The 13,031-nt window shown below is 33.1% G+C and overlaps 1 protein-coding gene across 1 annotated transcript in view; it reads right to left on the bottom strand.

Annotated features, from left to right (window-relative positions):
• LOC145668386 (serine protease snk-like) overlaps nt 1-13,031 on the bottom strand; it is an 81,366-nt gene that overhangs the window by 26,704 nt on the left and 41,631 nt on the right. The window contains exon 3 of the mRNA XM_081736174.1: nt 8,726-8,886. Within this exon, the coding sequence (XP_081592300.1) occupies nt 8,726-8,886 (161 nt within the window). The remainder of the gene's footprint in view (nt 1-8,725; nt 8,887-13,031) is intronic.

Raw genomic sequence — 13,031 nt, 5'->3', positions numbered from 1 at the left:
GTACTATACCATATACTTTATATAAAGAATGGTAGAAAACTACTAGGAATCATTTTTACTTTCTATATAAGCAAACTTTTGTGTTGGTTTATTTCTATTGTGCCTTTTCAACACTGATGCTACTATAAGGCTTGGACTTACTACAACTTTACGGAACTTTAACGTACGTAAGCTTTCATTGTCAATCAAACTTGGGCTGTCTTAATAAAGATGTTTTCCATTACCGTTAGATTAACTCAACAAATGAATAAGGAGACAGATTAAAATTGACATGATGCTTTTGGGTACGAATAACACTATGAAACTTATCTTTAAAATAACTGGAATTAAACAAAATAGTGATGATAGCTGAGATCTTGTTTAAAGAATTGGTTTAAATTTTGGTGAACTAATATATAAATCGAGAAAACAGCATTATAAACAAAGAATAATATGTTTATTTTGCTGAAAAAAATTAAATTTTCGTTATTAACAGCGATTTATCTTCAATCGTCTTATAGAAACTCGGTCAGCACATACGTAATCTAAACTATCTCAGACTTATTCAACAATTATTTTGTAAATTCACCCTTGCCATTACGGCAGCTCAACCGAAAGTTTGTGTGGAGATTCGCAGATATTGATTCATTTTACTGGCATCATGTTCATAAATCCAGTGGCCATTAAAAGAAATTATTTAGGAAAGTCAATAGAAGTTATATTAAAATCTATCGACTGATACCAATTTTATCATAATTCGCAAAATGATTAAATATTTATAGCACAACTTCATAAATTTAAATTTGCAATTTTGCTGCTTTTTATTTAACTACTGGAGTTTTAAGTAATAAATAATACGCAATTGGGAATTCTGAAGGATTCTGATGATCGTAAAGGTCTTCTTATAAAACAATTTACTATGACAATAAAGGGAACTGTAACATTTCTCCAAGAAAAAAAAAAGACTTTAGTCTGGACACTGAAACAGCTGATTAGTTACTTCCGCATACAGTTAGCAACTATGATCTATGTTAGTAGGTCAGGTTCAATGAACATTGTGCTTCGTTTGTTCATCGAGAGTTAACAGCGCCACCTATGAACTGTGGTTGAAATGTCAACCCGCGATTAGCGTCAGAACAGAAGAAAAGGTAATCGTCGACGGATCTAAAATTACTCTTTGGAAATAAGAATACAAATTAGAAATCGTAATGGGTTTGTTAAATGGAATTAGAAGAAAATTTTGTGAATAGTGTTGGATATTAATTTAAGATCCGCTTGTGAAGTGGTGTGAAAGTAAAGCCTGAAATGTGAATAATTATATAATCATATTGTAAGTGTGTTTGATTGGCATGTTCAACGGAACCGTAAGTATGTTCTAAATTCTATCCTTTTTATTTTTGCGCCATTTTGGACCGATTAATACTTCGATTCCGGGGGATATGTTCATCGAATCACACGTAACTATTTCTTTAGTTATATTGAAATTAACCTATAAATTATTTGAAATATTTTTGGATTTAATATTGAAAGCTTTAAAATATTATTTGGACAGAAATAATTCATGGGCGTTAAATTGCGGAATTGTTCACACCGCTATCAAAAGAATTGAAAGGGGAAGATTTCAATTTAAGTGTTGTTTGTTAAGTGTTAAAAATATATATTTAGTTGTTGCTATTATTCTAGTTGTTACATATATTGGAAATAAATTGTTAATTATATTGAAATTTGCTGAATACTTTTTGCTCACTAAATCATTTGCCTTCAGTTCCGCATCAAAGGAGATTACATTAAACCCTTTCGAGAATAGCAGTGTACCCGTTATGGCGCATTACTGCTACATATAAATTAAAAGTTACCTTTTCTTCTGTTCTCGGTAACTAACTTTGATGCGTGAGGGAATCGAATCTGACTGTATTGAAGGCAAACAACTTGATTTAGTAGGAAATATATGCTGGATAATATTCTTTGTGTTTGGTTTAGGCAGATAACTAGAAAAAAAAGAAAATGAGTATTTATAATGCGCAGAGAGGGTTACGAGTTAACCAATTACGGCGTGCGACAGCACCTTACGTTCCGGTGGCAGACCCACCCCTTATAGTTTTTGATAACGAAAATCATGAGGAGGGGAGAGAAAGACAGCCAGTTGCGGCTAACATAGAGAGACATTGGAATCAACCAGTGTTGCGAGCTCCCATAGTTTGTAATTTCCAGAAGCAATTTTCTCAAAGTATTTTTCACTCTTTAGAAAAACAAATTAGTGAAGTACCGGAAATAGATGGAACGGATGGGTTACTGGTTTGTCATTTCCTATTAAAGCTTGACATGTTAATTGTTAAGGAAATAGCTCCTGTAGAAGCTATCTTGGTTTCAAGTCTTCAGAAATGTAGAAAACAAGCTTACGAGGAATTACAACGTTTATTATCTATCACTACAGATTGGGAACATATTTGCCATTCGTTATTGGTTAAGTTTGTAACTCCTTTGGTAAATACTGAATTTATGAAATCGGTTTTATATAGAGTTATGCGGGAAGATGAGAATTTATTGAATTTCATTCAAGAGAAGTTTAGTACTTTGAATATTTTGGAAATGGAAATGTGTGAGGAGGAAATATGTAAAATGATTAGTAATTTAGTAACTCCGGAAATTAGAAATTTGTTATTAATTGTAAGTGTTCCGAAAACTATACATGAGTATGTAGATTTCGCTGAGAGTTTTGAAATTAATGAAAAGTATAGTCAAGATTATAAAAGGGTTATGAGGAAGGACCATATGCCTCCCCCGAGATTTAAAGCCCCTCTAAGGAGTATGAACACTCGCCAAACATTAGAGAATAGAACATTTAAGCATAGAGGAAATTTTTCGAAATCAAATCACGCTTTAGGATTTCATAGTGCTTCAAACTCAATCAAGGAAGACGGTAATGATGGAACATTATTACAGTTACCTGTTAGCATTTGTCATACGTTGTTTCCCTGTATCATTGACACGGGATCAAGTTTAAATTTCGTCGAGGAAAAGGTTTTAGAGGCAATTCGAACAAAATGTCAACCTGTGGTGAAACAAGTAAATTATTCCGTCACTATAATGCAAGACAAGGAACTAGTAGTGCGTGAATTGGTACAAATCATATTTTTCATTAATGGTGTTCGATTTTCTGCCTGGTTTGGTGTAGTGAAACATCCAAAACTTAAATTGTTAATTGGTATAAACTTTCTTCGCGAAAATTTTGCTCATATTAACGTTAATGCTCAAGAACTTTGGTTTGAGAAAGTGAATCTTAAAGTGGGATTAAAACCTTTAGATTTGGAATCTTGTGTTATGAACAGTAAGCTGTGCGATTCTCCATATATTTTCAGGTCTGTCCGGAATGCCCCCAGGCAACTTGGCGCCACAGCCTGGGAGTCCTACGGAAATAACAGACCTGATTTTCCACAACATGCATCGGGCCGAGCAAAAATTCAAAATTCACCACAGCCAAGGAGTTTTGGGAAAAAGAGCCAGACCAGCAATGGTAGAGGAAGGAGGCAGAGAGGAGAAAAGGTTCCATTGGAAACTTCGTGCGTGGGGCTGATGTCGCCAGAAACATCGACGGCGCATGAGAATGTGGGAGAACCAGCTGGCTCCAGGGTTTCCAATCCTACGTATAGAGATATCTCCATGGAGGAGGCCGAAATAAAATCAAAAGGTATTAATGATTTTGAGAATATTGTTAATGAAAATTTAATTGACTATGTGAAAAATTTAGCTATAGAATTTCAAGACGTTATAACGGAAAATTTAGGTCAGGTTAAGGACTATCAGTATGAAATTCAGTTAACAGATCCTTCTCCTAGCATAACTCAGCCTTATTCAGTTCCTAAGCATAAATTGAAAGAAATTAATCAGTATATAGATAAATTAATAGAATCTGGTGTAGTTGAAGAGATTGATAGTAGTCCTTACATTTCTCCATGTTTCTTGGTGACGAATAAGGACAATTCTAAGAGACTTGTCATAAATTATTTTTCTGTCAACAAAAAGTTGTTATTGACAGCTTATCCGTCACCTAATTTAGAGGGCATTATTTCTAATATTGGACGTCATACTCTGTATACAACGGTCGATTTAAAAAGTTCTTTTTTCCAAGTAAATATTAAGCCAGAATGTAGGAAAATAACTGCCTTTGCAACACCTAATAGGCTATTACAAATGGTTAAGCTCCCGATGGGTCTAGCTGTTAGCCCATTTATTCTTTCTAGCTTAATGCATAAAATCTTTAGAGATCTCGAAGGTGACTATTTAGATATTTATTGTGACGATTTGATTATTCACACAGATTCAATAGAAAAGCATAAAGAAATATTAGAAAAAGTACTTAAACGTCTTCGTGAATGGGGGATTACTATCAGTCCTCATAAAGCAAAAATTTTGAAATCAAAAATTAAAATCTTAGGATATGAATTTAGTAATGGGGAAATGAAAATAGATGAAGATAGAGTCAAGGTAATTAGAGATTTACCTAAACCAAAGAACAAGCGTGCTTTAAATAAGATGTTAGGATTTTTGAATTACTATCTCAGATTTCTTAAAGATTATGCTGATTTGTTGACTCCATTAAATGCAATGAGGTCTCCCTCAGTTCCATTTGTCTGGGGAAAGGAGGAGGATGAACTTTTAGAGAAAATTAAGGAAGCTATCATAAATCACGTGATTCTTAGAGTTCCAGATATGGATGCTCCCTTTGTAATTCATGTCGATGCTTCGACTAAAAATTATGGGGCCATATTAAGTCAATATGATGGAGAAGGTAAATTAAGACCTGTTTATTTTCTTAGTAAACGTATACCCCCATCAGACTGGTCCAAGAGCATTTTTGAACTAGAATTGAGAAGTTTAGTTCACGCTCTTGATAAATTCGATATGTATTTACATAAAAGGTTCACGGTCTATTGTGACAATTCAGCTTTGACGTGGATTTTGCGAAATCATAAGCGTCAAAAGAAATATGGTTCCCTTATAGAAAAAGTTAGTAAATATCAGTTTGATATAGTTTATTTGCGTAGTGGACACAATAATTTAGCGGATTATATTTCTCGCATGAATAATTATATCGATTTTACCCCTCCTTCGAAGGACATTATGGAAATTGAGAAAGTAGATGGGAAGGATGTACATTTAAATTTTGTAAATTTTTGGAGAAATCCATTTTTCCATAGACCTTTGAGTGAGCATCAGCGAGAGGATCCATCTTTGGGTACTATTATCCAAGAAATTGAGAGTGGTAAGAATAAACATCCTTATTTGATTAAAGATGGTGTATTGTTAAAGAAAACTAAGGGAAAACAATATGGTGGCTTAAGAGCTGTTATTCCTGAATCACTTAAATATAGCATTATTAAATATCATCACGAAGACCCTGTGGGTGGTGGCCACAGTGGTTCGCAACGTACGATTGCTAAGATAGCTAGTAGATATACTTGTAAAGATTTATTTCCAAGTATTCGAGAGTTTATACAAAAATGTCAAATTTGTCAATTTTGTAAAGACAGGAATACCACTCAATATGGTACTTACTACTCACATAAAGAAAGATATCCGAACAACTCCGTATATTTAGATGTAATGGGTCCCTGGCCTGTTAGTAATGGTTTTAAATATGTTTTGGTATTAACAGATGGTTATTCACGATTTGTAATTATCGAACCTCTTAGAAATTTAAATGCAAAATCTATCTGTTTAAAATTAGATAAGATATTCTACTCTTACGGATATCCAAATAAAATTATATGTGACAATGCAAGTTATTTTCAAAGCGAATATTTCAAGAGTTACTTATTTAGTCTAGGCATTAAACGTATTCATACGTCTCCTTACTCCATGTCCAGTAATTTGACGGAGCGTCAAAATAAAAACATAAAACAAATAATAAAATGTTATGTACATAAAAACCAAACTCAATGGTCAAAGTATATATATCAGGTGCAATATACTTTAAACACTAGTGAGAATAGTGAAACGAGGAAGACAGCGAGTGAATTATTTTTAGGACGCAAAATGTTTAATCCTTTGGACATTAATTGGATTTTAGACTTAGGAATTCTTGAAACTTCGCAAAATAAAGAAGAATTAAATGAAATTATTGTAGAAAACATTGAAAAGGCCTGGAAAAGAAAAGAGAAGATTTATTCAAAGAAACATAGGGACATAGATTTGCCAGTAGGGGAGAAAGTACTTGTAAAGAGAATAATGAAGGCTTCTCTTGAAAAGAGGTTTCAACCAAAGTTAAGCAGTCAGTACCATGGCCCATTTGAAATCCTTTCTTACCCAACAAGGAACACCGTCTGGTTACAGTTAGTAGCGGATAAGAATATTAAGATCAAAAGGCATGTTAGTTTCATTAAGAAATATTATCCTAGCAATACTAATAACTCTAACATTTCTTGCAATTTTAGTAATATTAACTATCGAAGACAGCTTGATAATTTTGGTTCTGAAAATTGTAACGCTAATAATAGCTGTGAAATAAATAGTAACAACAATAATAGTAATCACTCTGACTTTGTAACATGAAAATTTTAAAGAAAGAATTTGTCATAAATATTGTGTTAAATTTATAAATGTAATCTCGTTGTGTTTGTTGTATACTGTGCTTGTTGTTCAATTCTGCAGGTTCAGAATTGGCAAGGTCATGCCATGGCTGTGAACGTCCTTGTGTACGTCGAGACCCTCGTCATGTCAAACCCTTTCATTCCTGTCTGACGCCCGACCTGAGCCATAAGGTGGATGGAAAAGCTCTGTATGCGCAACATACTGGTTATTTGTCATCTCTTCAGTAATGGATGGACACTTGTCATCTGAATTCATCAAATGGAAAATGGAGCTCCTGTTGACATCTACTTGTGAAAGACGTTGGTGAATTTCGTGGTGAGTTTGTTCCAATTCTTCTGCATGCTGTGATTAAGATAAACAATATTTTTTTTTCTTTTCGAAATTTCTATAACCAGTTTATAAAAAAAAACTTGACCGTGGGGGAATTTTATATGTAACATTTCTCCAAGAAAAAAAAAAGACTTTAGTCTGGACACTGAAACAGCTGATTAGTTACTTCCGCATACAGTTAGCAACTATGATCTATGTTAGTAGGTCAGGTTCAATGAACATTGTGCTTCGTTTGTTCATCGAGAGTTAACAGCGCCACCTATGAACTGTGGTTGAAATGTCAACCCGCGATTAGCGTCAGAACAGAAGAAAAGGTAATCGTCGACGGATCTAAAATTACTCTTTGGAAATAAGAATACAAATTAGAAATCGTAATGGGTTTGTTAAATGGAATTAGAAGAAAATTTTGTGAATAGTGTTGGATATTAATTTAAGATCCGCTTGTGAAGTGGTGTGAAAGTAAAGCCTGAAATGTGAATAATTATATAATCATATTGTAAGTGTGTTTGATTGGCATGTTCAACGGAACCGTAAGTATGTTCTAAATTCTATCCTTTTTATTTTTGCGCCATTTTGGACCGATTAATACTTCGATTCCGGGGGATATGTTCATCGAATCACACGTAACTATTTCTTTAGTTATATTGAAATTAACCTATAAATTATTTGAAATATTTTTGGATTTAATATTGAAAGCTTTAAAATATTATTTGGACAGAAATAATTCATGGGCGTTAAATTGCGGAATTGTTCACACCGCTATCAAAAGAATTGAAAGGGGAAGATTTCAATTTAAGTGTTGTTTGTTAAGTGTTAAAAATATATATTTAGTTGTTGCTATTATTCTAGTTGTTACATATATTGGAAATAAATTGTTAATTATATTGAAATTTGCTGAATACTTTTTGCTCACTAAATCATTTGCCTTCAGTTCCGCATCAAAGGAGATTACATTAAACCCTTTCGAGAATAGCAGTGTACCCGTTATGGCGCATTACTGCTACAGAACAAAGACTGCTAATTTGAACATCATTTAAAAATTAGACATAACACAGGAAAACTGGGCAAAATTCACCAATCCATTTCTTTTATGAAAGAAATTAAAACTATTGCGTCGAACGGTTCTCTTTTTACACCATCTATTTCTCTTGTACTTTACTGACTTGCCAAAAAATATGTTAGTTCTCCAATGAAGTGCATTCTCCTTGCGGATGGTACTGGAAACTGATTGAGACAGTGGCAGGAAATTGTTGATATTGCATAGGCTATAATTGTATAACCAAAGAATATACAAATAGATCTCTTCAAATTTAAACATTCATTTTCTAAACATATTTTAAACTTACACTTTGCTCAATATTAAGTCAATCCCCCTCCCCAACAACTAACATTTTTAAATGGAGACTAAAATAAACCTGGAACTATGAATTGACATTTGTCCTATTCGTATCTTGAATCATATGGTATTCAATTTATATAACATTCATAAAAATCGAATCAATTTCGAATTTGAATTTGATGAAGTTGGCGAGATGCTATCACGTTCGTAAAGTAAAATGCTTATTAACAATCAGTGCAAGATCTACAAATGTTCTTCACTTAATAACATGACTAACATTATCACACGAAAACACGAAAAAAAGTAATCATTGCAATCTCATGCAGAAGCAGAGGAAAGAGAAATAAAGAATGAAATTACGAATTACCTAGAAAAAAAATGATAACGACCACACACGATTATAAAAGAAGACAGAAAGATAATTATGAATAATGTAAAGAGTGTTAGGGGAAGCATTCATAAAGAAAAGAACTATATCATACATACCATATGTGGAAATTCTCCAGGCATTGTTTTCTCTCCTCCAACAATAAGAGGTAACCCAGTAATTTCACACTTTTCAACGTCTACTGAAATAGTTTCGGGATTTGGCAACAGCGGCAAAGCTTCTACCGTCTCTGTAACTTGGTCAGCATATTCTCTGCACTCTGAAAAAAAAAAAAAAATCAAATAACTTCAGGATATTATAGAACACGAAACTATATCTTTACTCTAAACATGTATACTCTTTTAAAATTTCTTTAATCTCACAAACCTCTGGACTTCTTAGATATTGTTCAGAAAGTATATGGTTTTCAGATGTGAAATTACTTACAGAATTTTAATGTAAAAGTAGGAGTACAAAATTGAAAGTAAACATATAATTCCAGTATATTTTATTTCAGGATAAATTCAAATCAATAACTGTGTAAATTCATAGTAACTCTTAGAATACTCATCAGACTTAACGAAAAAGTAGTAACAAAATCTATTCTCTAAGGATACATCGTAAAACAAAGATAGATTATCTACCTGAAAACAGTTTTAATGGTATGAGGTAGTTTCTAACAAACTGATAAATTACAATCATTACATTACATTTGAAAAATATATCTGATATAGTAAAGAGAAGTTATTATTCAACTTTATGAGGGTGTATACTAGTTTTACTAAAATTAGCTGAAGAATTTGAATCCATAGCCGGGCAATATAAACTCAAACTTGAGTTTTCTCTTTCAATCCTTAAATAGTCGCGTAATTCATATCTCGAGCTATGAGTGTCTTTTTTTACTAGTACAATAAAATCTGTCTATGTTGGCCATCATCAGTTCCATTAGAAAGTGCCAACCTGCAGAAAATACGATTTATTTATTTATTTATTTATTTAGAGAGATGAATACTACAGGTAAAGATATCAATTGAAATCTATTTTGAAGCAAAAATTATTAGAGGTTGTAATATACTTGTTTCTAGTGCAAAACTATGTATTAGTTTGTATGTGTCTATAAATAACTAGCTCTTGCGCCCCGACTTTTGGTCTTCTGTACACTACAGGTTAAAATCGTTCGTAATTAAAAGTTCTAATTAGTTACATTTTACTTTTCTCTTTTTAAAAAAAGATAGCCCACTAACCAACATGAAGCAATACAAATACTAATTCTCAAATCTATATATGGTTACCGCCTTTGTTCTAATAATAAACAACAGAATATGCCCAAGTTTAATATCTTTACAATTCATTTTGAAATAATTACATTGAAATAACACCGTTTAAGTTGGAACTAAATCGTCACAATATGATTGTAGAAATGCACAAATACTCAAATCTAAATATGGTTAAAGCCTTGTCCTATTTTGAGATAACTAGATTGAAACAATGTAGTTTTTAAGCTGCAATTTAATCGTCACAATAGCTTTTAATCGACAAATCACTAACGAGATCTATTGGCATCAGGCAGGGGAGGCAGCGACACCTATTAGCGTGACGCATAACATGTTTGTTTTTCATAAATAGGACATATAGTAAAAATTAATTATACAATATAAAACACTGCGTGTAATGCGAATGAATGTAAGTTTGTTATTCGCATAATAGCTATGTTTTAAATGTAATTTCGACATGCTACAAAACAGTATGGCTCAAAACTGACCATGTTGTGCATTTGAAAACAACTGGTAGTAGGTATTTGCCAACAAGCTCCAGAACGAGGAATAAGTCTATTTTTTTTAACACTTTGCAACATCAATCTGACAAACTGTTATAAATTTCTTGCAATTCCCCATATTCAAAAGAACTAGAACGTGTGGCGAAAACAAAGGACATCCACAGCTTAATAAATTCATCTGAACACCAAATATCTAGCAACGTAAGGTACCATGGGAATCCTTAGTAACATCAATCTTTTCATATTCTCGCTGACAACAAAGAACAGACATAAAAACAATAAAGAGTACGATTTTTTTTAAAGTTACTTTGATTGGACAACTTTCTTTCCGTTTTCTCCATTGAGTTTATTGATGTTCCTAAACATACAATAGTTAAAAATGTTCTGAAAGGGTTTCTACGAAATTAAGATAACACAAGTGTCCAACATACAAATGATATTATCAAGGGATCTCATGTTGTGGTTTCCAAGGGGGCACAAATATAAGCGAGGTTTCAAATTTTGCTATAACTAATGTAAAAATTCTATTGGGCTTTCGATATTCCCAAGTACGATTTTCTCTTAGGGGGGGGGAGAGTGCTCCACCTTGCCCCCCTGATGGGCGCCCTTGGGTATTATTATTATTATCATCATTACCGGTACCATAATAATAACGTTGCTTCAATGTGGCTAAATTTCAAGATAGACAGCTGGCCAACTTATGAGTAATAAGTATTACAAATCTTACGAGGAAATGTGTGTTCTGTAAGAATCGTGCGAAGTTGCACAAATGGTCAAGTTCACATGTTTCACTGTGTTAAATTACTTGCCTGATTCTTGAAGTTTGATACACCTAAGGAACCAAAGAACCTGTCAAGGCCAAGTATCTCGTTATTGTGTCGTAAGGGCCTTGAAAAGTAAGTAGGAATAAGATTTTCCCTCGACGCAATTACTTAGGACAAACTTACACAAGGTGTCCACCAAGAGATTTCAATAATTGAAACGCCCTTTATTTGTATTTTACGGGTTATGAATATGTGCTTCTAGATAAGACAGAAGCAAAGTTTAATGTAGTGTGGTTGACTTGAAGCTGTAGTAGACATTGTCTAGAATAGCGGAGCCGAGAGGAGGAGGACAAATGTTGTATTTTAATGGAATCCAGGAACAAGACCAAGCATTCAGATGCAATGAAACTTTCGTCTTACGTATAATAAGGACTTTCTGTCATTTAAGGTAATCAAGAAATTATGTGATCATTCTTTGATTATTGTTAGTCTGGTGAAGGGACACGGTGGTGGAAATGCCGGAAGAGATTGTCGAAAACTACGAAGATCACTTGAAAGATAAGTCAAGCAGCACGAAAATTTAGTATGAAAAGGCTGGCGATGCACAATGATTTTCATTGACAATTATATCCCTGCTACTTACAAGTACAAATTTTGCATGAAATCATGTCAAATGGCCAACCACAGTGAGAAATAGTTCAATTATTACGTTAGACTGAATAATTGATGACAACTTTCTATTACGCACAGTGTTCTCCAAGAAAACTCCTTCCATATACATCTAGACGTGTTCGTTGGTAAAATGTTAGGATTTTAGGTTTTGAAAAGCTTATTACTGTGGTAGTACACGTATGTAATGGTTTAAATGTGAACATATGGTTCACATCAAGCACAACAGGATCCTGGGCCATTTTTATTCGCAGAAGATACAATTTCCGGTATAGTATATTTAAGCACTTTGTCGTCCACAAATGGAAGACAGCACGATGGTACCTCATCACGTCAGAACTGCAGCATCTACACACAAACTCTTGAACAATACATTCTCCAACTGGTGGATGGGCGTGATCGTCTAATCTGATCTCCACATTGCTAAGGCACTACTCCATTCGATTTCTTTATATGGAGTTACGTGAAAGCTCTATACAAGCTATCACAACATAGAATTTGAAACATGCCATGCACTCTGTCACATTGGATATGTTCTTGAACATAAATATAGCGTGAAACTGAGTATAGACTGGATGTTCTTCGTGCAACTGGAGGCGCCCACGTAAAGATCTATTGATAGGTAAATTGTAACTTGGTTACATTGTCATGTCATTTGCATGTATAAAACTATACAAATACTGTATTTATTTGTTTCCACTAAATATGCATCTGAAAATTTGGAGTCTCATTGTTAATGCCCAGCAAAGTATTTAGTGAATTAACTATCCGATAAAATTGATTCTTGTCTTAATTGCATCTTAAATTCATATTGGCAGAGAACAAAACAATTTAGATATTGGGATGTTTAAATAACTAACACTTTTTTTAGTTTTAATAAATAAATGTAAAACAATTTAGATATTGGGATGTTTAAATAACTAACACATTTTTTTAGTTTTAATAAATAAATGTATTACTCTAATCGAAAAGTATTAGTTATTTATGTAATAAGTTCCCGAGTTACATTAGAATTCAGGGGCACACCGTTCTGTTTAGCTGATCAAAAGTAAAAATTAGGCACTCTCGAACACTTCTTGTACAGAATGTACGACCTAGGTTGTCAATGATTCTCATTACTCAAGTTAGTTTGTTTTATAATTGCTGACTTGGCAATACTGTTTATTTAGCATTTAATGCTGGATTATGTAGTCTGGTTGGTTAAAAAAAATAAAA

The sequence above is a fragment of the Thermobia domestica genome, chromosome 13, assembly GCF_964235325.1.
Source record: "Thermobia domestica chromosome 13, izTheDome1.hap1.1, whole genome shotgun sequence".
NCBI classification, from domain to species: domain Eukaryota; kingdom Metazoa; phylum Arthropoda; class Insecta; order Zygentoma; family Lepismatidae; genus Thermobia; species Thermobia domestica.
The sequence above is the reverse complement of the archived record's forward strand: the minus strand, read 5'-3'. Positions and strand labels throughout refer to the sequence as shown.